At 53.8% G+C, this 25,726-nt stretch overlaps 1 protein-coding gene across 1 annotated transcript; it reads left to right on the top strand.

The window, feature by feature from the left end:
* Nucleotides 1-6,796: 6,796 nt before the first annotated feature.
* LOC123378469 (maestro heat-like repeat-containing protein family member 7) lies at nucleotides 6,797-19,280 on the top strand. The gene is made up of 13 exons (XM_045032302.1): nucleotides 6,797-7,019; nucleotides 8,797-9,305; nucleotides 9,771-9,868; nucleotides 10,205-10,327; nucleotides 10,810-10,889; nucleotides 11,340-11,445; nucleotides 11,930-12,025; nucleotides 12,771-12,875; nucleotides 14,073-14,208; nucleotides 14,435-14,529; nucleotides 15,986-16,138; nucleotides 17,008-17,148; nucleotides 18,914-19,280. The coding sequence occupies exons 2-12, from the start codon at nucleotides 8,798-8,800 to the stop codon at nucleotides 17,101-17,103; spliced, it is 1,596 nt and encodes a 531-aa protein (XP_044888237.1). The 5' UTR covers nucleotides 6,797-7,019; nucleotide 8,797; the 3' UTR covers nucleotides 17,104-17,148; nucleotides 18,914-19,280.
* Nucleotides 19,281-25,726: the final 6,446 nt, after the last annotated feature.

Here is a 25,726-nt window from a genome sequence, read left to right as displayed (position 1 = left end):
AAAGCAGCGTTGTCAAGGCTGGGAGCTGGGAGGGTTAACTCAGTGGGCCAGATACATGCTGGGTGTAATTCTGGTGGCTTCAGTGGAGTGAGTTGCTTTCCTCTTGGGTTGGTGCAGAGAAGTCAGTGATTGGACCCAGCAGTGTTCAAGAGTTTGCAGTGGATTTAAAGTGCCCACTCCCCACTGCCTCGAATGGGCGTCACGTGGCTAAAACCCAGCCCAACACTCTGAAACTGTGCGGCTAGACGTTTGCAAAGGTCACTCTGCAGTTCTCCAAGTTCTTTCCATTTCGCCCCCATGGGCAGGAGCGACAGAAGCTTCCTAAAAGAGGGCTGGAGGCCACCTCAGTATTTTAAAATGGAAACATCTAGTTTAAGAATGATCCATGTGAATCCTCGTGTGAGTAACATGTCATTGCATTAGGCTTTGGTCACGAGCGGAAGCACCGAACCTCTGCAGATGCGTCCTGGCAGTCACTTCATTGCAATAGCAGTGAGCTGGACCCAGAGTTACCACGTCACAGGAAATTCTGTGCTTTGGGGCATTTTTACCGTTCTGAAATGGAACAAAAACAAAATATTTTATCTCCAGCGGAATCAAATTCCAAAAAAAGGTGGGGGGTCAATCAAAACGTTTCCTTTCTATAAAACTGAAACCTTTAATTCCCATTTCGATCTCAAAACTTTCCAGCAAGTCAAATGTTTTTAGATAAAAAAGTTTTTTTTTTGAAAAAGTCATCTTAAACTGAAAAATGAAAATGTTCTAGTCCCAATATGTCAAAATTGGATGTTTCAATGTTATTAAAATGCTTCTTGGGATGTGGAGAAAATTCATCAAAATCGACATGTTTTTCAAAACATTCTGATTTGATAAAATTTGCATTTTGGGGGTAAAAAAACAAATTTTGATGAAAATTTTCCAACTAGCTGTAGTTGTGACCTTTGTATCGTCTGCCTACTGTTCTTATTCTCTTGGTCATGATAGCTGAAATGTACCAATGCGACTTCTCCGCAGCTGCTGCCTCATTTTTAGTATAATTCATGGAGAAGCTACTTAAACGTTCAGATTCCCTTCATGACCCTTTAGAAGTCATTTCCATTCTCACTAGTATAGTCCAAGCTGAGATCTTGAGTTCTCTTTAAGTTGGCATATGGCTAGGCTGTTCCAAGAAATCAGTATACCGTATTTTCCGGCGTATAAGACAACTTTTTATACTAAAAAACAACCCCCAAAAATCGGGGGTCGTCTTATACGCCGGGTATAAACATACTGTAGCTTCGGCTACATACAGAACATCCCTATTATTACCTTTTAGCCCGCTGGATGTGCCCTAATACAGTACTGTAGCTTCGGCTACATACAGAACGTCCCTGTGCTGATACTGTATGTACCGCGCTGAGCCAATCCCGGCAAGCGGTGTCATCTATTAATGCATACAAAGCCTGCTCGGATTGGCTGAGTCAGAGAGGCGGGCTATTACAACCTTTGCCAATCCGAGCAGGCTTTGTATGCATTAATAGAATACACCGCTTGCCGGGATTGGCTCAGCGCGGTACATACAGTATCAGCACAGGGATGTTCTGTATGTAGCCAAAGCTACAGTACTGTATTAGGGCACATCCAGCGGGCTAAAAGGTAATAATAGGGACGTTCTGTATGTAGCCGAAGCTACAGTACTGTATTACCGCACATCCAGCGGCCTAAAAGATTAGGGACGTTCTGTAAGTGGGTGTACAACAAATGGCTGGTAGAAAAGACCCCATCATGGCTCCAGCAAGAAGAAGGAAATTTGAAGCCAGTTTCAAGCTGAAAGTTGTAAACTTTGCCAAGGAACATAATAACTGTGCTGCTGCAAGTCAATATGGAGTAACAGAAAAGATGGTCCGAGACTGGAAAGCAAATGAAGATGCATTAAAGAGTATGCCAAGGAGTAAGTGTGCATTAAGAAGAGGCACACCACATTGGTCAGAACTTGAAAAGCACGTAGCAGACATGGTGCATGAGCATCGTCAAAATGGTTATGTAGTGACACGAAACAAAATACGTATGTTTGCACTTCAGTGGGCCAAATCTAACCCAGATCACAGCAAAGGATTTAAGGCCACTGTATCCTGGTGTACTAGGTTCTTGGAAAGGCATAATCTGGTACTGAGGCAAAAGACCAGAATTGCACAAAAATTACCTGCAGATCTCGACGGCAAAGTAAGTCTTTGATGAACTTATGATGTCAGAGGATGAACATGATGAGGATTTTGAAGGATTTTAAGTACCGGTAAGTCAAAACCATTTTAATTAAAATTATTTAAATCAAATCTGATGTTATTAAATGGTGTTGCCTCGGAAGGGGGGGTAGTCTTATACGGCGAGTATAGGCCAAAACCTATGTTTTAACTGGAAAATTAGGGGGTCGTCTTATACGCCCAGTCGCCTTATACGCCGGAAAATACGGTAATTATCTCTCTGTTAGAAACCAACTTCTAGCCACAACCATGTCATCACAGCACCCTGCAAGTAAATTAAATGACCAGTTGTGTATATATCTCACCACTGAGCTGACATCAAGCATAACCCAGTGACCCAGATCCTCAGCTGGTGTAAGGCAACTCAGTTGAAGTCAATACAATGATGCAGATTTATACCAGCTGAGGACACTCAGATGCCCAACTCCCAATGGGGTCTAAACCCATTGGGTCTAAACCCCAATAAATCCATTTTACCCTGGATAAAGCTTATACAAGGTAAACTCATAAATTGTTTGCCCTCTATAACCCTGATAGAGAAATATGCACAGCTGTTTGCCCCTCCCCCTGGTATTGATACAGACTCTGGGTTAATTAATAAGTAAAAAGTGATTTTATTAAATACAGAAAGTAGGATTTAAGTGGTTCCAAGTAGTAACAGACAGAACAAAGTGAATTACCAAGGAAAATAAAATAGAACACGCAAGTCTATGTCTAAGAAACTGAATACAGCTATAACCTCACCAGTTCCAGGAAGCTTCCTTTTACAGACTAGTCTCCTTCTGGTCTGGGTCCAGCAATCACTCACCCCCCGTGTAGTTACTGTCCTTTGTTCCAGTTTCTTTCGGGTATCCTTGGGTTTGGAGAGGCTCTCTCTTTAGCCAGCTGAAGACAAAATGGAGGGGTCTCCCAGGGGTTTAAGTAGACTGTCTCTTGTGGGTGGAGGCCTCCTCCTCTCTCCTATACAAAGTCCAGCTCCAAGATGGAGCTTTGGAGTCACATGGGCAAGTCACATGTCCCTGCATGACTCAATTTTTACAGGCAGCAGCCATGGCTTACCTGCTACCTTGAACGTCCTGGTGTAGACTTCTTATGTGGATTGGAGCCTCCCAAGATCCATTGTCTCTTAAGTGCTTCTTGATTGGGCACTTAACTTGCACATTCCTTTCTCAAGAAGCTGCTCAAATGCTTTACAGAGGCTACTTAGAAATCAAGCAAGTATACAGCCAATATTGCTAACTTCAAGTACAAAAATGCTACATGCATACAAATAGGAGGAGTGTATTCAGTAGATCATAACCTTTACGTAGATATGTTACATGGCATGTGTAGCATAAAATATATTCCAGTTATATCATATATACATTCATAAGCATATTCCCATGAAGCCTTATGGGGTTCACCGTCACCCGCAGTTCCACCTTTAGTTCAGTACCAGTCTATCAGAATCTCATGACAAACCTCGGCAATGTAAAATAAGACTCTAGCTTTCAGGCCATTTTGATTTATCTGCTTTCATCTGCCTCTGTCCCTATATATCTGTACATATGTTAAGTCTTACAATAAAGCCGATTTTGTGTTAGGAGATCCTAGCACCCCATTTTGCATCTGCGTTCCTCCCTCTTGATCTCGGCAGAATTGTTTGCCTCTCCGCTGACTTTCCTCACTTAACCAGGCAGTGCAACTGCATCATATTTGCAAAATACAATTGTTAAAGTACAGGAAATGAAGCTGTGGCGTTGAAACAGAGGATTTGGGGGCGGGGGGGAGAGAAATACATTCATTAACCTGGCATGGTTCACATGCCTGTGTTTTCACACTCATTCAGGAGTTACAGAGGAGACTTATTAAACAATGCCCCATACCATACATGCCCTATTGGCTGCATTTTGTTATCGGGGGCCTGTGCCGTTGTGTTTTAAGCACAGGAGCTACCAGAACATCCGCGGATTAACAAATGGGATTGATGCATAAAAGGAAGTAGGAACAGGAGAAATTCTTTAGAACAACCCTGCCCCCACCCCAACAAAAAAGGTTTGATTTATTGGTGCATTAAGTTCTTTGCTTATTTGAATGGCCACACCTCTGCAAAGACCAAACAAATCACATTCCGATGCTGTGATCTAATTCGGGCTCATGCAGTTTGCAAGCAGGCAGGTTTCATGGTGAATCCCATCAGCTGAGCTGGTGAGCTGTTCAAAATGGCAAGCTGTAAAGTTGAAAACCATGAAAGGATTCCTGGATGCACAAACCAGAAGGGCTGTGGTTCATTTTTTCTTTAACGACTGGCTTACAAATTGCGGGACACAACGGCTGATTTATGCAGCTTAACTACAGTTACACAGTAATTTCCATGAGAAACATCCTCGCCTCTCAACGCTGCAGTGCGCTTTCAATTCTGGAACAGGACAAGCGCTTCCATAAAGTAACATTTCCTCGTCAAGGCTCCGTTGGCGGGAATATCCCACCCGCTATGACTAGTTTAGCAGTATCTGTGTCTATTGCCACTGTAGCCAAGACCTTTAGAATCCAGCTTTTCCGGCTGAGCAAAGCATATCCTGAGGTTTTGCCCTGATTCCAGTCTTCAGTGTAGCTGGTCTAACACTGTCCCGTTGTAGACAAGGTAAATGGTGTGTTGAACTGGTGTAGCTTATCTCTGCATGAAACCAGGCTAAGCTACACTGGTGACAATTAGCAGCATTACCTTGTTTACACGGGGGTTTTGCAATGGGGCCTGGAAACAAGCCAGATCTCTCAGGGTAGAGCAGTGCTTCTTAACCCACGGCCCAATCAGCACTCAGCTGCGGCCCATGTGACATCCTCAGAGCCATTCAGGTGGTATATATGCTGTGTGGATGCGGCCCACATAACACAGAGAGCTGCATGTGCAGCTCACAATGGTAAATACGTTGAAAACCACTGGTGTAGAGGGAGCCATAGAGAGGCTGGTGGGATAGAATTGGTTAAATAACCATGTTACAGTATGTTCGGATTGGTTAGTTAAATGTCAGTACAGTGACTGGTTAAGGTCTAGCTAAGCAGAACTCAAGTTTTTCTGTGTAGTCTGCAGTCAGTCAGGAAGTAAGGGGGGGATGGGAACAGGGACTGGGGGTGGGGGAATTGGGATCATGTTTTGCTAAGGGGGGAATGAGAACAGGGAATAGGAACAGGGACACAGGCAAGGCTCTGTGGTGTCAGAGCTGGGAAGGGAGACACTAAGGAAGGAAACTGGAATCCTGCTTGCTGGAAGTTCACCCCAATGAACATCAAATTGTTTGCACCTTCAGACTTGGGGTATTGTTGCTCTCTGTCCATGCGAGAAGGACCAGGGAAGTGAGAGGGGGAAGGAAGAAGCCCCCTAACATCTCTCAAGGATTAATTCTTGAAAATAAATATCAGTGAACTGCAGCGCAATATAAAATCACTGCCACTAACGTGGGTGGGTGATAAAATACTAGCAGAGAGGTAATTAATGCTGAGGACAGGGCAGTGACGCAGAGCAATCGGATCCCGTGATAAGCTGGACCCATTCAAAGAAAACAAGTTTGAAAAGAACCAAAGGAAAGGTCCTACACCTAGCAGCAAAGCCTGCAGGCCACACCTGCAGCCTGGGGAAGTGTATCCAGGAAAGCACTAACTGTGAAGAGGACTGAGAGGCCATGCTGGGCAAGCCATTCAACATGAGCAGCCAGTGTGATGCTGTGGTGCCCAGGGCTAACGCCATCATTGGCTGGATGAAAAGAGCAGTGAGGAGCACAGGGAGGTGACGCACCATCGGTAAGACTGACCCTGGAATACTGCATCCAGTTTTGGCGTCCGCCTTTGAAAAAGATTTTGAAATATTGGAGATGGGGCAGCAAAAAGCAATGAAACGTTTTGAGGGCTGGAGAAAAATGCCTGCTAGTGAACTAGTGAAAGAGCTCAGCATGTTTAGATTATCAAAAAGATCAGGAGGTGATGTCATTGCAGTGTTGAAGTGACTTCATGGAGAGGAAATATCTGATATTAAAGGGCTCATTAATCTAGCAGAGAAAAACATAACAAGTCCCAGTGGCTGGAAACTCAAAAGAGACCAATTCATATTAGAAATAGGGCACAAATATTCAACAGTGAGGATGAATCACCAAAGGAATAAACTAGAAAGGGAAGTGGTGGGAATTCCCCATTTCTTGAGGTCTTCTAATGAAGACTAGATGCCTTTCTGGAACGTGTTTTGTCAAAAACTAGCTACTATGCTATACAGAAAGCAAGTGATATGCAGGGTGTCAGATTCCATGGTCTAATTGTCTCTTCTGTCCATAAAGTCTACTAATTTATGAACAACTGAGCGTAGCATGGGGAAGAGCGTCTCGTGTTCTACTGTATAGTCGGTGTCATCCCCACAATGAAGAGTCATTGAGTGGGGTGATCCAGGGGAAGCAGCACAAACATCCAATGTGGCTGGACAGGGGCAGGACATCAGCACTGCAGGGGAGCGGTGGGTGTGGCAGTGACATCACAAGGGCCTTTGGCAGGACCTCAGGCTATTGGACAAAGGTGGTGGGGAGGCGATGATCTCACAGAGAGATCTTGACATCATCCAGGCAGGACAGGGGTGCAGGACAGGAGCAACCTTGGAGATCCCTGTGGCTTTGCTTCAGCGCATCTCCATCTCGAGGTCTCTCCTTGAGTACCGAGAGAATTCACATTTACCTACGTGAGCGTAACGAGCACCCTCTTCAGAGTTTTCTCTTCTTCAATTATTGATTTTGCCAGAAAACAGACGTCCCTGTATAGAAGGTAAGAGCCTCTGAAAGATTTGGAACCTGTTCAGTCTGATCCATCCGGTGCCGGCTGATTTTTAGGAAAGGAAAACACTAGATTGTGGGGGCAGCATTTTATTTCCGACCTAGGACTTTGTCCCTTAGAATCACTGGGGACATTGGGGTTTCTCCTTTTTGTTTTCCCTTTTCCTGTCTCTCCCTCCTTTCTCTTCTTCTCTTGCATCTTTGTCCTTCCCCCCTGCTCTCCTTTCACCACCAGGACCTGTGTGTGCATGTGGAGTGGGGGGCAGGGGTGGGGGGGTTGCGCTCCAACTCTCCTTGCGGGAGGCCCTCCCAAAGATGTGGCTGGAATAGTGCTCTAAGCGTGACTCCCTCCGGTGGTGACCTGCGACAGCTGGTGAGAACTCTCCGCTTTCTGAGTCTCAGAGTCTCAGTGCTGATTGGGCCGAGCATGGGGCTATTGTGAGGGAGGAGACTCAGGTCCTTGTTACTCTCTTTTAAGACCAAGGAAATAAGCCAGAACCAAACGTGTTTGTTTGCTCTTGCTTTTCTCCATTCGTTGTCTTTGAGCAATTCGTGATCCTCTCTCTAATGGGCTAGTTCTTCTAAACTACTTACTGAATCATTAGGTTTTAATAAAGCCACATGCAAACCCAGACTGCCAGTAACAGAGGAGTCAGACAGCACCCTACAGAATGGGGGACAGTCCGCTGGAAAGCTGTGACTCTGAAAAGGATTTGGGGGCCATAGTGGATGAGCTGCTCACCATAATCTGTCAATGTGAAACTGTGGTAAAAAAGGTTAAAGCCATTCTTGGCTGGATAGAGTAGTGAGTATGGAAAGGGAAGTGATCCAGCATTGGTGAGCCTGATACTGGAATGTTGAATCCAGTTCTTGTGTCCACATTTTGAATATTATGTTAAAAAAATTAGAGAGGGTGCAGAAAAGATTCATAATTGAGTGATTATTTCCTGGGCTCTCTCCCTGCCTCTGTGGGGGTTGTTGTCTGTTAGTTAGAACAGGAGTCAGGACTGTTGGCTTCTCTTTCTGGCTCTGTCCCCGCTTTGCTGTGGGACTCCTTGGGTAGGTCCAAGGGGAATAGGGTGGATTCTCTAACTCCTGGCAGCAGTGAGCCTGGGTGAGGAGGGATGCTCAAGCTGTCTGCAAAGGAGAAAGGGATGTTTCCAGGTGTTGAACGTCAAGAATTCTAAACTTTGCTAAAATGGCAAGTGTAGAGAAACAAGAAAGAGTTGGGGCCAAACTTTAACCATTGTCTTCTTTAAAGCCCATTCGGGGATGTGAGGCCGAGAGAGCCCAGTCCCACAGATCAATAGGCAGCAATGGAGCCCGGAGTGACGCTCCCTCTCAAAGGCAAGGGGAGCGGACACTAGGGCCTGGTTGCAATTGCCAGCTGTGGGAGGGAGTGTGCAGCAGTGGTTAGGGAAGGGGTCCATCCATGGCTCTGACACTCGGTGTGACCCTGAGCCAGTAGCTGAGGCCTGTCAGGATCCTGGAGGGAGCTGCTTGTCCAGAGTAACCGATGGTCTTTGGGACTGACCCCATTGCTCTAAAAGGATGAGACTTCCTGGATCTTGCAGCAGCAGCAGGGATGACGAGGGGGAACGTTGAGGGGGAGCAGATCATGCAATGAACTCCTGCCAGTGTGTGTAGCTTGCACTCCCTGCACTCCTATGGGGGGAGAAGGGGCTGCTCTGGTTGGAGCAGGGCTGAGGAGGGACCGAAAAGGCCCACAAGTGACCCCACACTCACACCTGCTCCCCGTTCCATTCCAGGATGGCCAGGCTCCTGCGCAGGTTCAGGAGGAAGGCTCTGCAGGTGGCCCCAGAGCCTTCGGGAAGGAGCGGCCATCTTCCCAAGGGGCAGAGCCACCTCTCCGTCCCCGCTGGCGGGGAAGCAGCTCCCATCCAGGCCAGAAGGCAGAAGTTCCCAGCCTTCTGGAGAACAAGGCCAGCTCCCGGCGCAGGCGCCGAGCTGGGAGAGGCCCCGACCAAGCCCAGGTGCAGCTGGCTCAGGATGAGGTTTTGCGGACAGGACCCAGCCCAGGAGGGGCGCCGGGCAGGGAGGCTCTGGGGCCTGTTATGTGGGCAGCAGCGGCCCCAGGAGCCCAGCCCTCATTCCCAGCAGGGGGCATCGCCCTGCCCGGGCTCTGAGGATCTTTCAGCCCCCTCAGACCAGGAGGTGGAAGATCCCAGCACCAGCACCATCGGCTCAGCACGGGACAGCAGCAGTGCCTGGGGCTCCAGCAGCAGCGACGCCTCTGGACGCTGCTGCGTTGTTCCAGGTGAGGAGCCAGGCTGGGCTGAGGGAGGGGTGAGGACGGGGATGTGAACACCCTGGGCCCAGCCACTCTCCCAGGGATATGGCGGGGGGGGGGTCCCCAGCCCAGGTGTCTGGCCTGAGCCACGTGAACCCCACTGACACCAGCAGCAGTCACACAGCTGCCCCTGCAGCAAGGGGAGCTGGGGGTGGGGGCATCAAGAGCTGCTGCCACTTTGTCCCTTGATGCTCCGGGGCTGGGGGAGTCGGCACCTCCCGCGGAGTCCTGGACAGTGGGGGGGGGCTCTGCTATGGGCTTCTGAAGCTGTTGGGGGCTGAAGGCAGCCCTGAGAGGGAGGTGTGGGGCCCGATCTGCCCTGGGTGCCTGAGGTGGGAAGGGGGGTCCTTAATCCTGCGCTCCCCACCACGCCCCTGTCCTCCCCCCAAGGGGCAGCAGACATCCCCCTGTTCCCTTCTCTCCCGGGTGCAGGGACCCCCACGGAGTCAGCGGCGGAGGAATGGCTGGAGATGACCACAGAGGAAGCTGCTCTCAAGGTCATCAGAGAGCAGCTCCAGGGCAGAGACAAGGTACAAATGTTCCCCACCTGGGCTGGAACCAAGATTGTCCTGTCCCTTCCCAGCATCCCCACCCCCTGCCGAGGGTCTTGTCCCTGATGATCCACCACCCCTAATGGGGCCTTGTACATCCCTGATGTGGGACCCCCAACAGCCGAGGTCTCCTCCCCCCACAGGCACTGTCCCAGTTCCCAGTCCTGCTTGTGTAGGAGTCGTGGGGGATTTGGACACTAGGCGGCTCCCCACAATCCCCCACTGAGGCCTGAGCCCTGGAGCTGGTGTGGGTGGGGAGGAAGGTCCCTAGCTAACAGGTTCTCTCTGGCTATCCCCCACTCCCGGTGGGTACAGGATGAGGGGCAGCAGCTCAGGTTCCTGCGGGCCATCTACCCCGCGTGTCTTGCTGCACAGGACAGAGGGCAGGACACGCTGGAGCCGCACTGCTGCAAGGCGGCTGTGGTGGAGAGGATTGTGGTGAGTGAGACCCGTCATCCGGCAGCTGGAGGGGGGAGAGAGACGTGGGATTGGCCGGGGTATGGCCGGGCTAATGGGTGGGGGCTGGGGGGTGTGGGCGGGGGCAGCAGAGGGCAGGGGTTGCTGGGGCTGAAGGCGGGGAGAAGAGAAGGGAGAATTGTGAGATTGGGCAGTGGGGGAATTGTGGGGCTGGAGAGCAGCTGTGACTGGGGGACAAGGAATCACATGGTCCCAGCTCGGTCGTGGGGATGGTGCTGAATGGGGGCAGGTTTGACAGGGAGGAGGGAAGAAGGGGATTGGGACTGAGCTGGGCAGGAATCCTGGAAGGGGACCAGTTTGATCGGCAGGAAGAAATGGGAGGAGCGGGAGGTAGTGGGGGATCCTGCCGGCCATGTGGGGCACTGGCTGTGTCATCTCCTCACTGGGAGGTGTCAGCAGGGCCCGAATCCCTCATGCTCCTTTGTCTCCTTCGCGTCTCACAGGAGCTCATTGAGGAGCTTCCTAAAGACTCTCCACCCAGCGCCATCCTCGCCAGCTGCCTGGCTGCTGTGGGCAACCTCAGGTACCGAGACAGCCCCCCTCTCCCCCCCCGCCCTCCGCTGGCTCCCCTCACCCCAGTGCTGCTCAGGCCCAAGGCTGGGAGTCACTGTCCCTCCCACTCCCAGGTCGCTCACCTCCCAGGAGTGGCTCCTCTGGCAGAGCTGGTGGGGCGGGAAGGTTCAGTCTCTCCTGGCTGGGCTCTTCTTTTCACTCCACTAACATTGCAGGGGCCTTGGGGAGGGGCTCACTCCCGGGCTCAGATACAGGAGGGGCAGCAGGCTCCAGGGACCAGGCGCTATTCCTGCCCTGCCACTGTCTGTCTGTGACGCCTCGGCCTTGTCATTCCCTAGCTCAGTGCCTCAGTTTCCATTCTCGCCAGCCTGTGCCTGTAGCCCTGTGGTTTCGTGTCCGTGTTGGCGACAGTCCCACCCCCGCACTGCGCAGTCTAATACCAGCTCCTCTCTCTTGCCAGCACCATGAAACCAGCCCTTGAGCCTGAGCTAGAGTCCCGCCTCTTGCGAGCTGCCCTTGGCTCGGTCTTCACCCTGGGCACGGAGACGGACGCCACCGACATCCAGGTACATCCTCCGCCTCTTCCAGAGTGGTCCTTGTCCCTGCTCCCTTGATTCGCTGGAGCTCCAGATTTAGGGGTGGGGTAGGCAGAGATGGAACAAGCTGTAGGGTTGGATCCTTCCCTCCAGAGGATTACCCCCTTCTTTCTTTCTTTCTTTTTCTTTCTTTCTTTCTTTCTTTCTTTCTTTCTTTCTTTCTTTCTTTCTTTCTCTTCCATATGCCGTGTTTTGCCCAGCAGCCCAGCTTCCATCCATAGCAACTTGGCTGTTTCCTACTCTTCCGCCTACAAGGCCCTCTGCAGAGACCTGCTAAGCTCATGGATCAAAGATCCAGGTGTCATCAATCCTTGCTAATTGCCTGCAGTGGGACGTGAATGCGCGAGGCCAGGATATGTGTTTGGGAGTCTCCCCAGTGCTTCCCAGAGACCCCTCTTCCCATCCTGTGGCAGGGGTCGGCCCAGTTTCCCTAACTCTGACCCATGCTTTGCAGGCTCCGCACAAAGTCATGCCAGAGCTCCTGGATGCCGTGCTGGGGAACCTGCTGGCAGAGTCCCCAGACGCAGACAGGCTCCACTTCATCTTGGAGGTGAGTCCCATAAGGAGGGGTGGGAACCAATTTTACCTTAACTCTTTGGGGGCTGGTAAGGAGAGACTGGCAGATCCAGTTTCTATTCTGTCCTCCTAGCTGGGTCCCCATTGGGGCGTCCTTGGCTGGGGAGGTCAGTGCAATGCAGTGTCAGGTCCTGCTTTCTTGAGGGACAGAGGAAGGAGCTGGGACATCAAACCAGAGCTCTGCCTGGTTCTGTTGAGCACTAACCCTGGCCCCTGGTTGTCTTGGGGAGTGAGAGTCTGAAACCCCCCCTTCCCCTGCCCCCCCCAACACACACACCCCACGAGTTTCCAGAGATGGTTCTCAGAGAAGAGGCACACGCTCCTTCCTAGAGAAACAGGAGGACCCCAGGGAATCAGCCCTTCTCTCTGATATGCTCTGAAATTCCTGGGGGGATTGTGCTCTCAGTGACTCCTTACATCCCACCAAGGATTTTAGTGGCAGGGAAGGGCGAGGATTCAGTCTCCTTTCTGGTGAACTCTTCAGGAATCAGGAGCTCTGGGAGGATGGGACCAATCTAGAGAGACCCTGACAAGTTGTGACCTGCAGGATACAAGCTGCGTCCTGGGGGAAAGAATCCCCTTCTAAAGCTCTGTGATCAATGACTCAGCTATTCTCTCTGCGCAGAATGTCTCGGGGCCCTGGGGCTGGGGCGGGGGGTGGGGCTCATTTGCAAAGCACCACCTGCCCATTGATCCTGACCTGCCTCCTTTCCCCACAGCATGTCAACCGCTGGATCGTGTCCAGGGTGCCCCAGGAGAGAGCCAGGGCCATTAAGAGCAGCACGGCCCTGCTGAGATTTGCAGTCACCCTCCCCGAGTTTGACGTAAGTGACCTCTGAGCCCAGCTTCCTGACTCCAGGCGCAGGCGGGCTGGCTCCACCGGGCTGTAGGATCTGCTGCTGCAGGGGCTGTGGGTTCGCAGTGCTCCTCTTGGGGAGGCAGAGTCAGAGCAGGGAACGAGATAGGCTTGAGTCAAGTTCTTCTTGTCCTGGTCAAGTGTCGTCCCTGGGCCTTGAAGGGGATTGTCATAACTATAAAGGGAAGGGAACAGCCCTCCTGTGTACAATACTATCCAATCCCTCCTGGCCAGAGACACCAAAATCCTTTTCCCTGTAAAGGGTGAAGAAGCTCAGGTAACCTGGCTGACACCTGACCCAAAGGACCAATAAGGGGACAGGATACTTTCAAATCTTGGTGGGAGGGGGAGGCTTTTGTTTGTGCGCTCTTTGTGTTGGGGGTTGTTCGCTCTTGGGACTAAGAGGGACCAGCCATCAATCCAGGCTCTCCAAACCTTTCTGAACCAGGCTCTCCTATTTCAAACTTGTAAGTAACAGCCAGGCAAGGCGTGTTAGGTTTCTCTTTGTTTTCTCAACTTGTAAATGTTCCTTTTTGCTAAGAGGATTTACCTCTGTTTGCTGCAACTTTGAACCTAAGGCTAGAGGGGGTTCCTCTGGGCTCCTTGAATCTGATGACCCTGTAAAGTTATTTTCCATCCTGATTTTACAGAGATGATTTTTAGCTTTCTTTCTTTAATGAAAAGCCTTCTTTTTAAGAACCTGATTGATTTTTCCTTGTTTGAAGATCCAAGGGTTTGGATCAGTGTTCACCAGGAAATTGGTGGAGGAGTCTCTCAAGGCTACCCAGGGAAGGGTTCTAGTATTTGTGAGGGAGATATTCTAGGGGGAAGGTCGACAGAGTTTCCCAAATAACTCTTAAATGCTTTGGGTGGTGGCAGAAAAACCAGATCTAAGCTGGTAATTAAGCTTAGAGGTTCTCATGCAGGTCCCCACATCTGTACCCTAGAGTTCAGAGTGGGAAGGAACCTTGACAGGGACCATGTTCCAGCCCCTGCTTGGCATCCCAAAGCAGCTCCTGGCTCCCTTGGCAGCAGAGCAACTGAAGGGTCTGTCTCAGGCTCCTCTCCCCCAGCATCTCCTGCAGAAGGAGCCTTCTGGCCCAGGGGGGACAGGGAGCTGACAGGAAAATGCTGATGGAGTCTCCTCTCCTCTCCCTTCCATTAGATCTCAGCAGAGTTCCCTAGGCTGGGTCAGCACGTGGCCCAGCTGGCTCTGTTTGTGAGTTACCCAGACGAGGACATCAGCCAGCAGGCCATGGAGGGGACTTACCGGCTGTACCAGCTGCTGCTCGAACAGAGGGGTAAGGAACCCACTGGGACACGGAACCCAACAGGGGACTGAGAGGGACCACAGGTGGATAATGGGACCCCAGACAATTTCTCTCAGCCTGACCCCAGCTGGAGAACAAGTCTCTCTCTGCCTCTGTTCTTCTCCACTCCACTAGGCAGCCACCAATGGGATTGGAAGGGCACAGAAACTGCAACCAGAATGATCAAAGTGTCTCTCTCTCTCTCTCTCTCTTCCAGGGCTGAGCATACACGAGGTGGAGGATCTGTGGTGCCACGACTGGTACTCAGACAGCAGGCTCCTGGGCTATAAAAACACAGCCAGGGTGGGGGAGGTAAGGACACTGTGGCAGGGTAGGACACAGCTCAGGGAGTGGGGCTGGCTGGGGTCCCTGCAGTGGATGCCTCCTGGAGACAGGACAAGAGCCCACTCCTTATTTCCAGCTCAGAGTTCCTCACCCAGCACCCAGTGGGACAGGCTGGTGCTAAAGGTCCCACATTGGAACCTCGCTAGTTGCCGTGATTTGAGTGTCTTCCATGGAGCCGTTGCTACGTGGCATAAGGCGAATCCCCGGGTGGGTGAGTTAATAGAGGATTATGGCTCTGGGTGTCTCTCTGCTCCTTGTCCCCCTGGCTGATCCCCAAGTGTCTGAGAGAAGAGCACTGGGTCCGTCAGTCACTAGTGCTTGAGCAGACCCTTGTTTACTTCCCTGCACCCTGTAGAAGCAGAGAAAGGAGGTGGGGTTTGCCCAAGTCCATTGCCAGTCAGGAAGCAGAATGCCCCAACCCGGGAACTGGGGAGGGGACACAGTGAGCTCCAGAGCCAATATGCACCACATGCGCCCTCCTCATGTCTCCAGACCCGGCCAGGGAATGGCAGAGTATCTGGACCTCAGCCACTGTGCCAAAGAAGCACATTGTCACTGACCCAAGTTGCGACTACTTGCTGCACAAGTAGAAAATCAAAGACCCCCCGGCCCCCTGTCTCACAACTGTGCTGAGAACATCCAAACCTTGGAACACACCATAACCCAGTGCCCCCAGATTGGAGTCAAAGGTGAAATGGGTGATTTCGACAACATCACAGAGGAGGCCTTGGAATGGCTCCTGGATCTCCAAGTGCATCTACAGAATGCTGCCCTATAGACGCCACATGAGAGAGACTCTGTGAGCTTGTCCTGCCTCCCACAAGCTGAATTGCTGCAGCAGAAGAAAAGTTTCCTAGGAGTGTCTGTGATGGGGACTGGGACATGAGTCTCCTTATCCTGGTCAGGTTGCAGATTGGATTCCCTTTGGCAGAAACCAAGGAGCTGCCGAGGCCATACCCAGCTACTAGAGAAATCACTAATTTGGGGGGAATAGACCTTTGGTCTGTCAGCTCCAACCCCCTTTCTCCCCCCCACCCCGCACACTCCTCTAGCCACTGAGGTGCAGGAGATCTCTCTGCTGGAAGCAATACAGGGTCCCCTATCATCTCGGTGCGCTGCACAGCAGAGTGGGCCCTGCTCACCCACATTAGAGATCTATTTCCAGCCCATCATGGCCCCTGCGATCAATTGCCCTCCAGAAAGAGCCACTGGAGGCTTTGGTCCCTAAGCATCGGCCACCTTTTCATAAAGGGGCTTCCCTGAGCCATGGGACCCTGAAAGCCTCCTGGGGAATGAACGGCCTTGGCTACAGCAGCTCTCTTACCCTTCCTTTGGGGCACCAGACGCTGAGGCCATTCTATCTCCAGGGCTTGGAGGCTGGCTCTGGGCAATCTGCTACAGCCTCCTGTCCTGTTGGTTTTAGGTCTTTGGAAAATTCTTCTCTGCGGGGCAGAGGAAATGCTTCCTCAAGACAGCCGTGCCAGCGATCTACGCCCCCCTGCTGGGCATTAGCCAGGCTGGGCTTCTCCTCACGTACGCCATCCTGGGGGAAGCCGAGCAACTGCTGGGGTACACGGTAAGCAGCTGCATTCGACTCAGGAGATTGGAGCGGGGCCCAGGCCTCATTCCCATCCTATCACCATTTGCTGGCCTGGGAGCAAGGAGTCTAGTGGGGACTTGTGGACTTCATGGACTTGTGTTCTTAGGATGTGATGCTCTGCTCTGCTCTCACTCCTGGGAAGGGCAGGAGAGTCCCCTAAGTGCCCTGTGTGAACCTTTCCTGCCCCACAGAGCTGCACCCATTTCCCCATGGCCTAGTGTCCATGTCACCCCAGCCACCACCCAGAGTTGCTCCCATCGCTGGCAGCCTGGGAGGCCAAGGACTGATGGGTGATGGCGACCGGCCAGGCAGTTCTGAGGCACATGGGTGGGGGAAGCTTGTCCTGCTGCTGGCAGGGCTGGACCCGCTCTCGAGAGAATGGGAGGATTCAGCCAGCAGGGGCTGCTGACCTGCCCCGTTCACCAGGGCTGCCATCCTCTGGCTTCAGCATTTGTCACTGGGGTGACTTGGGGAAAGGTTTCAACCTCCCCGCAGGCCACTTCACTGCTGTCAGAATCCCTCCTGCCCTACCTGGGTGGGGATGGAGGCAGGCGTGGAGGAGAGGGTTCTACCAACTTGAGCGGTGTCCCCAGGTGGGTTGGAGGTGGAACAGCTGTCAGGGGCACTGAGGGGAGGCGGCAGGAGCTAACCCTACAAGGAGGGGGGCTGGCACTGGAGGTCACCAGAGAGGACAAGAAGCCTCCATCCTGAGGATCAGGAGGGTGAATCCACCACTCAGACATGAGCAGCTGCTGGGTGGAAATGGTGCTGGTTCCAGGTGCCCTTAATCCTCCCTGATTCCTGGTCAGTGTCTCAGTCTCTGACATGTTCTCCTTCCCCTGCAGCTGGAGGACATCACCGCCAAGCTGATGGGTCAGCTCCGCAGCATCCGGCAGCTGCACCAGGTGCCTGAGGTGCTGCAAGGGCTGGGCCTCCCCTGATGCCCTTAAAGGTCCCCCCTCAGCAACTCCCGCTCCCTGCTGCAGGTACTGCTCTGTCTCCCTGTAAATGGGGGGCTAGTGGAAGGGGAAATGGAGGCCCCTGTCCCTGACAGAACTCTCTCCCCTCTCTGTGGAGCAGGGTCCTTCCCTCTGACCCCAAACGTCCTTCATCTGGGGCATGAGCTCTTCCCCGCACTCCCCTACCCCTCCCCTCTTTCCTTGCTCTCACCCCTCCCATTCCCCGGGCTCCCGGGCAGAGCTCTCCCTGCCCCAGCTGGCGCAGAAGCACCTTTGTGCCAGAGCTACATTTCCTGTCTGCCCAACTGAAGCTCAGGAAGCTCCACATTTGAGGAGGTGAGGATGGGCCAGAGGCTCAGGGCCTGCTTCACCTCTTGCCCTTGATTCTTCCTTTGGCCCTTCTGTGGGCTCTCAGAGGGTGACATGAACAGGAGCCTCCTCCCCACCTGTCTGCTAGGCCCTGGGGGGGGTGACAGCCTCCCAGCTGGGCCACCGCAGGGAGCAGTGGGGACAGGTCCCCGTGTCCTAGGAAACCAAGCAGTGCTAGTTCTCAGAGAGGCTGAGAGGGAGACCCCGCTCCCTCGTGGAGGGAAGAGCCATTGACTGCTTTGGGCAGATGGCAGTGGTGAGCTGGAGCCGGTTCGCAGGAACCGGTTGTTAAATTTAGAAACCCTTTTAGAACCAGCTGTTCCAGGACAACCGGTTCTAAAAAAGCTTTTCCATTTAACAAAAGCTCGGGCAGCTGTCCACCCCGCCCCCGCCCCAGCTCACGTCCCCCTCCTCCCTGAACGCTCCGCCCTCCTTCTCCTCCCCCTCCCCTGCTTCCCACAAATCAGATGTTCGCTGGAAGCCTGAAACAAGCAGCAGGCAGGTAAGCTGGAGCTGGGGGGTGCGAGAACGGCTCCAGGGAGGCACAGCGCGGCCCTGTCTGGCTCCAGCTGAGCGGCTCCCCCTGGCCCTGGCCCTGGCCTGGCCCCAGCCGAGCGCCCCAGCCCAGTCCCGGCCAAGCACCCCCGGCTCTGGCCCCAGTGGCTCCGGCCCGGCTCGGACCTCGTGGTGCCGGTGCTGGTCCCAGACGAGCGGCTCCGGCCCGGCCCAGCCCAGGGAGTCGGGCCCGCGGCGCCGGTCCTGGTCCTGACTGACCAGCTCCGGCCTGGCTCGGCCCAGCCTGTGGAGTCGGGCCCCACGGGACCAGTCCCAGTCCTGGCCAAGCAGACCTGGCCCCGGCCCCGGCCCCAGGCAGTGCAGTAAGGGGGCAGGCAGCAGGGAGGGGGGGTTGGAAGAGGGCAGGGGAGTTCGGTGGGTTGTTGGGGGGTGGATAGGGGTTGGGGCGGTCAGAGGGCAGGGAACGGGGATTGAATGGAGGCAAGGGTTCCAGGGGGGCAGTCAGGAAGGAGCAGGGGTTAGATGAGACGATGGGGGCAGTCAGGGACAGAGAGAAGGGGTGGTTGGATGGGGCAGGGGTCCTGGGGGGCCATCAGGAATGAGAGGAGGGGTTGGATGGGGTGGCAGGGGGCAGTCAGGGGACAGGGAAGGGGGGTGGATGGGTCAGGGATCCCTGGGGAGGGCGTCAAGGAACATGGGGGGCTGGATGGGGCATGAACGGCCCCCTTGTGGGGTGAGCAGGAGGGACACCCTTTGAACGGATGGGCTTGGACTTAGTGGGGCCTTTGGAGAAGAGTAGCTCCGGCCATAAGTATATCAGGTTGTGGTTGACTATGCAACACGGTATCCAGAGGTGGTACCACTACGGTCCGCCACGGCTCCAGTTATCACCAATGAACTCTTGCAGATCTTCGCACGGGTCGGCTTGCTGCGGGAGACACTGACGGACATCATCGTCTACAGTGCCAACTGGAAGGAACACCTCCAGCTGCGGGCGCTGGACAGAGCAGGACTCACCGCAAACCGAGCCAAATGTCACCTGGGCCAGAAAGAACTGATCTACCCGGGCTATACGGTGGGCCGAGGGAAAATACGGCCTTTGGTATCTGAGCCACAAGCTGTTCTATCTAATAGGGAACCCCTTCTCCTTGGTAACAGACCACGCACCCCTCAGGTGGATTAACAGCATGAAGGACTCACACACATGGATCATGCGGTGGTACATGTCCCTCCAACCCTATTCCTTCCGAGTGTTACACCGGCCGGGAAAGGCTCATGCGGATGCAGATTTCTTTTCCCGAGATGGGGGGGGGGGTCGGGGGGGTAGGGGGAAGGGGAGGAGACGACCAAGGGTCAGGCGGCCCAGGTGACTGTCTTAAGGGGGAGAGTGTGTGATGGGGCAGAGCGGCCCCACACTGGCATAGCAGGGGTTAACCCTTCCTCCCTGGCAGAGGAAGCCCCGCCCCGGAAGTTCTGCTGGGCATGCTCCAACTGGAGCTCAGATATAAAAGCCTGCACATCAGCTCAGTCTGGGCAGACGGCCGGAGGGGAAGGACACACGCTGCTAGCTCCTGCAGAGAGAGGGGCTGTGAGCCAGGATCCGGGCATCAGCCCTGTCAAGGAACCACCGGAGACCCCGACGGAGGATGACCCAGGGGAGGAACAGACCGGAGGACCCCTCGCCGCAGAAGCACTGCCATTCCCAGGGGAAGGTAGAGATAAACGGAGTTAAAGCTGTATTACCACTCAGCGTGTTGCAGGCGGATCCCCGCTGAGCGAGCGGCAAGTAGAGCTTGCCGCTACCAGGGCCGTGGCTTGGCGCTCAGTGGAGAGGGTGGGCCCGAGTCCCCCTACACCCTCACCTTGAACCGTGAAGGATTATGTGGACTCTGGCCGTTAGGCCGTGCTACCCCATGTGTACAGGGGGATTATATGGAGTCTGGCCACTAGGCCATGCTCCCCTGCCTGCAAGGGGGGATTTTATAGACTCTGCTCGCTAGGCCGTGCTACCCCACCTGCAAAGGAGGATTAAATGGACTTTGGCTGCAGGGGGGAGAGGGAGGCCAGGGGAGGGGGAGACCAGGGGAGGGGCTCTGGCTACTGGAGGCCCGGATGTGAGTGGCTCAATCGGGCCTGGCCGCCGTTTTAGCTGAGTCACACTCTGCATTGGGTGGTGCCGCCCAGAGGATTCATGGGTCCCGGGGTCTTTGGCGGCGGGACCCGGAGCGGAAGGACCCCCCCACCGCTGAATTGCCGCTGAAGAGCCAGAGCAGAAGAAGCTCCGGGGGCCTGGGCCCCGCGAGAGTTTTCTGGGGCCCCCGGCGTGAGTGACGGACCCTTCTCCAGAGGCCCCCAAAAACTCTCATGAGGGCCCCTGCGGGGCCCAGGGCCTGGGGCAAATTGCCCCACTTGCCCCCTCCCGGGGTGGCCCGGGCATTGGGAGGGAAATCATGGACCTTTAGATTTTTACAAATTCCTCCCCGACGGCTATTTAAAAACCAAAAAGCTGGACATGTCCGGGAAAATCCAGATGCATGGTAACCATATCATAGGGACTCCAGGATCTGTAGCTGCTGCCAGCTATATGGTGAATCCTCCAACAAGGCACCAAACAGCTCTTCCACATGCTGCAAACTGGCCTCACTGGCTGACTATGTAGGAGAACAGAAACCCTTTGTTACCGCAGGAGAGTCTCTTCAATGCTGCACTCTTTGCATGGCTTTCAGAGGTCACCGTGAAACACGACTACCCTGCCCCTAGGAGTCTCTCAAGGAGCTGCCTGCGCACTCACTTGGCACCCACCAGTAATGGTCTCTGACAGTGGCATTGCAGAGGGAGCTTAGCAGACCGTCCCTTCTATGACTTCCTGAATTGCTGCCAGGACTGATTGTAAGAGAAGAGCGGATTTCTCCTCTGCGCAGGGAGATTCTCATAGGAAAAGCAGCTGTGGTGCGGGAGGGGGCAATACACGCACTACCCCTGAGCCCTTGAATAGCAGCGACTAGGACTTTGGGAGCCAGGGGATTGGTGTGTCTTGCTGGGAGAGCAGAGCTGGAGAGCAGAAAAGGGCATTGGAGGAATTGTAGAAAAGTCAGTGTCATGGCCGGGTCATGGGCAGCCAGACCTAGTGCTCAGAGGCAGAGTCTACACTCAGAAGACAGGAGTCGAGAGTCAGCTGGGTCAGGATACTGGAAGAGCAGAAGCAAAAGACCAAATTGTGTTCAGACCCTCAAATCAGATGAGCCACAGCGAGTCACATGGTCCAGAAGACAGGGGAGCCCCGGTGAGCAGACAGCTTCTTGTTCCTGCTGTTGGTTTAAGGAGGTCCCGGGGGCCGATTAGCTGCTCTGGGACTCTGCCAATAGGCCTCAGGGATGGAGCCTCAAACTGGGTCTGGACTTTGGAAGTCGTAGGTAAGCAGTTTTTAGTAGGCTTCCAGATGGCCTGCTGGAGTGTGGCTATTCCCATGAACCCTGCAGACCCGAGTGATCTTCTGAGTGATCTCTCCCCGCTCAAACCTCCAGCAGGAAACAGTCTCCAGGATCCCAGACACGTCCTCTGAGAATAAAAAAACAAAGTCATGATGACAACTAGGCTATGGAACAGGAAGCCCAAAGTGCCCAGAAGAGTGAATGGTTTTTACCTCCACGAGATACCTGGGATCTTCCATCTAAGCCTCAATGGGACCCATGTTGCTTGGTTTGACAGGATGAGATCATCTGTCCCCACTGCTCTCTGAGCTGGGCTGGCTGCAGCATACGTCTGTGGAAGAGGCTGGGCCAGAGACTGGAAGAGAGATGTTACAATCAGGGTCCAGGCACCCTAGAAGGAGAACAGAGGGTCTGAAACCGAAAGGCTAAGCAATCAAATCAGCAGATTCGACAGAGAATTTTTGTACCGTACAGGGACATCAAATAAGGTCTGTTAGGAAAGCGGAGACGTTAGTCTGGAAACTGCTAAGGCCGCGATTGTGACTCTTCAGATTCAGTTTGAGTCACTACAAAGTGTGTTTTGTTTTCTTTGTGTGTTTGAAATTTGTCTCTTTCTCTTGCTTAGTGTCACTTAAATCTCTTCTTTGTTACTGTGCTTCCCAAAGCCCCTCAGTGGTGTGTGTGTGTGAGTGAAGTGTGAGGCTCCAGCCTACCTACCAGGCTGACCTGTGCCCTGTTTCTTTGAAGGGAGCGAATAATTTCGGAGCGGTGCGAGGCACAGAGTCCACAGGCCGTTCACCAGACATCTCCTGTGAAGCCCAAAGAGAACAAAGGAGCAGGAGAGATTCAGGCCCCACTGACCCATGAGAACTTCCCACAGAAGAGGCTGCACAGTGCTCCAGACACAGCCAGCAGGATCCCTCCCACAAGCTGGGCCATGTCCTTCCCCTCCCAGCCCCACAGCTTCTCCCCCACCCCAGCCTCAGTAACCCCTCCCATCTCCCTGGTCTCCCCACCCACTCGCCAGTACCAGGCTGTTTCCATAATGGAAGCAGCTTTGTACCAGAGTTCACTGGCCCCTAGATCTGAGGCTGCTCTGTTTGTCCATGGGCGTAGCAGGTTGATTTCCCTTTGCAGGATCTCTGACAGGTCTTGCTGCTGCTCCCTCAAGATTACCAGCTGCATCTGCAGCTCTGCCTGCACTTCCTTCTGCTTCTGGGGAGTTTCTAGGAGCTGCTGGAGAAACCCCGAGCCCCGCTTTGCCTGCTTAACCAGTCCCTGGAACTCAAATGGGAAATCCCACTTGGGGGGACGGACCTTCCTTCAGTATCCAAGACTTCCATGAGCCATCGCAGATGACAGGAGGAATTCATTTCTGCTGATGATGCGAATAATCAATGAATCTACTCATTGTTAGGTGCCCTCTGGTCCTCCATCGATGGTCACTCCAGCACCATGGCAGTCTCTCTGCCTGGTAATTCGGCCCTCTGGCCGGCTCACTACTTTTAGTCACCGCTTCTGGGGCTCAGTTTGTCACACACTAAAAGTCCAAAAAGGTCTTCCCAGAGAGAAAAGTTCTTCTCCTCTCACTGGGGCTCTGGCTCAGCCTGCAGCCCCCTTGCTGGGCTTGGTAACCTCTCTGGGTGCATTTATGCCCCCTTCTTTGGGGTCAGTAGAGGAACCCGGTCCCATCGTGAACCTGGTAGCAGCCCAGGGCTCTGTGCTCAACAGCTAGGTCTGCTCTTTTCTCTTTGCTGCAGGTTTCCCTGGGCACATCCTACCTCTCTTCTCAAGTTCCCTTCTAGGCTTTCCTTGCTGCTTTCAACTTCCTACCTAGTTCTCATTCCAGTGCACAGCCCAGCTAGGCTTTATCACCACTGCAGTCTGGTTCTTTCGGGGCCAATACATGGTCCCTCAGAGGTAGGACTCATTCTGTAATCAGTTTGGCTAAGCCCCAGGCTCTGCCGCCCAGTGGAAAGCACTCTCCTTTCCCTTGTACAGACCTGCTCTGCCCAGCCCTGCTCTTCTTGGGTCAAGGTGAGTCTTGCCCACATGCTCAGGGTTTAGCTGATCGCTATAGTTGGGCTTTTCACCTTCCTCTGCAGTATAGGGCCCGGTTCACTTGCTGGAGGAGTCTTTGCACCTTAAAGTCTTGAAACCATTATTTGAGGACTTGAGTAGTTCAGACATAGGTCAGGGGTTTATTACAAGAGTGGGTGGGTGAGTTTCTGTGGCCTGTATTGTGCAGGACGTCAGACTAGATGATCATAAATGGTCCCCTCTGACCTTAAAGTCTAGGAGTGTGTAGTAGACCTGGCACCGCAGCGCCCCTTTGTGGCAGGTGCCGGAACGGTGCTGGGGCCTCATGTCTCTCTAGTCTCGGTGTTTGCCTCTCTACGGGCCGTCTCTTACTGTCACTCGGTCTTACGCTCTTCCCTCCCCCAGTAGATGCAGTAGTGCGACCTCGTGGGCGGCGTCTATATAACCCCTCTTAAGGGTGGGGTACCACGGCCTAGCGGCCAAAGTCCATATAATCCCCATTTTGCAGCAGGGTAGCACGGCCTAGCGGCCAACGTTCATATAAAAGACGGTTACTCACCGTAGTAACTGTTGTTCTTCGAGATGTGTTGCTCCTATCCATTCCAGTTAGGTGTGCGCGCTGTGCGAGCACGGCTCTTCGGAAGATTTTTACCCTAGCAATTCCGGCGGGCCGGATTGGCGCCCCCTGGAGTGGCACCGCTATAGCGCTAGATATATACTCCAGCCGGCCCGTCCGCTCCTCAGTTCCTTCTTGCCGGCTACTCCGACAGTGGGGAAGGAGGGCGGGTCTGGAATGGATAGGAGCAACACATCTTGAAGAACAACAGTTACAACGGTGAGTAACCGTCTTTTCTTCTTCGATTGATTGCTCCTATGCATTCCAGTTAGGTGACTCCCAAGCCTTACCTAGGCGGTGGGGTCGGAGTGAGACGTGGCAGAGTGTAAGACTGCTGAGCCGAAGGCTGCATCATCTCGAGATTGTTGCACCAATGCGTAGTGGGAAGCGAAGGTGTGGACGGAAGACCAGGTGGCCGCTCTACAGATGTCCTGGATAGGGACATGGGCCAGGAAGGCGGCAGACGAGGCTTGCGCTCTCGTAGAGTGAGCGGTGAGGCGGCTAGCTGGCACTCGAGCAAGCTCGTAACATGTCCGGATACAAGATGTTACCCAGGAGGAAATCCTCTGAGAGGAGACCGGCTCGCCTTTCATGCGATCAGCAACCGCTACGAATAGCTGGGGCGAACGCCGGAAGGGCTTCGTCCGCTCTATGTAAAATGCGAGGGCCCTGCGGACGTCCAGGGTGTGAAGCTGTTGCTCATGACTTGAAGCGTGCGACTTCGGGAAAAAGACCGGGAGGAAAATGTCCTGGTTCAAATGGAAGGCCGACACCACCTTAGGGAAGAAGGCCGGGTGTGGCCGAAGCTGCACCTTGTCTCCATGGAAGATGGTATACGGCGGACCAGCCGTTAGGGCACGAAGCTCGGAAACTCGTCTCGCTGAAGTTATAGCGACGAGGAAAGCCGTCTTCCATGACAGGTAGAGCAGGGTGCACGTGGCCAAGGGCTCGAAGGGGGCTCCCATGAGCCTGGCTAGAACTAGGTTCAAATCCCAGGACGGGGCCGGGCGTCGTACTGGCGGGAACAAGCGGTCTAGACCCTTAAGGAAGCGGGAAACCATCTGGTTGGAAAAGATGGACCGTTCTCCTACGGCTGGCCGAAAGGCGGAAATGGCCGCGAGGTGTACCTTCAAAGAGGAGACGGCGAGACCTTGCTCCTTAAGGGACCAGAGGTAGTCCAGGATCGTCGGGACAGGGACCAGGAAAGGATTAAGGCCTCTCTGATCGCACCAGAGTGCGAAACGCTTCCATTTCGCGAGGTAGGTTGAGCGAGTGGAAGGCTTCCTGCTTTCCATCAGGACTTGCTGCACCGCCGCCGAACAGTCACGCTCCGCGTGGGTCAACTACGCAGGTACCAAGCTGTAAGATGGAGGGACTGTAGGTCCGGGTGGCGGAGCCTGCCAAAGTCCTGCGTTATCAGGTCCGGCCATAACGGGAGGGGAATGGGATCCCGTACGGAGAGCTCGAGCAGCAGAGTGTACCAGTGCTGTCTCGGCCAGGCCGGAGCGACGAGTATGAGGCGGGCCCTGTCCCTCCGAAGCTTGAGTAGCACCCGATGTACGAGTGGGAACGGAGGGAAGGCATATAGGAGGTGATCCGTCCAGGAGCAGAGGAATGCGTCCGACAGGGAGCC

Source organism: Mauremys mutica, chromosome 10, assembly GCF_020497125.1.
Source record: "Mauremys mutica isolate MM-2020 ecotype Southern chromosome 10, ASM2049712v1, whole genome shotgun sequence".
NCBI lineage: Eukaryota > Metazoa > Chordata > Testudines > Geoemydidae > Mauremys > Mauremys mutica.
This window is presented reverse-complemented; position numbering and strand designations above follow the sequence as displayed.

Coding starts and splice junctions, on each gene's coding strand:
- LOC123378469 (XM_045032302.1), top strand. CDS start 8,798: ATGGCCAGGCTCCTGCGCAGGTTCAGGAGGAAGGCTCTGCAGGTGGCC. Junction 10,890..11,339: donor GCTGCTGTGGGCAACCTCAG/GTACCGAGACAG, acceptor CTCTCTTGCCAG/CACCATGAAACCAGCCCTTG. Junction 11,446..11,929: donor CGGACGCCACCGACATCCAG/GTACATCCTCCG, acceptor CATGCTTTGCAG/GCTCCGCACAAAGTCATGCC.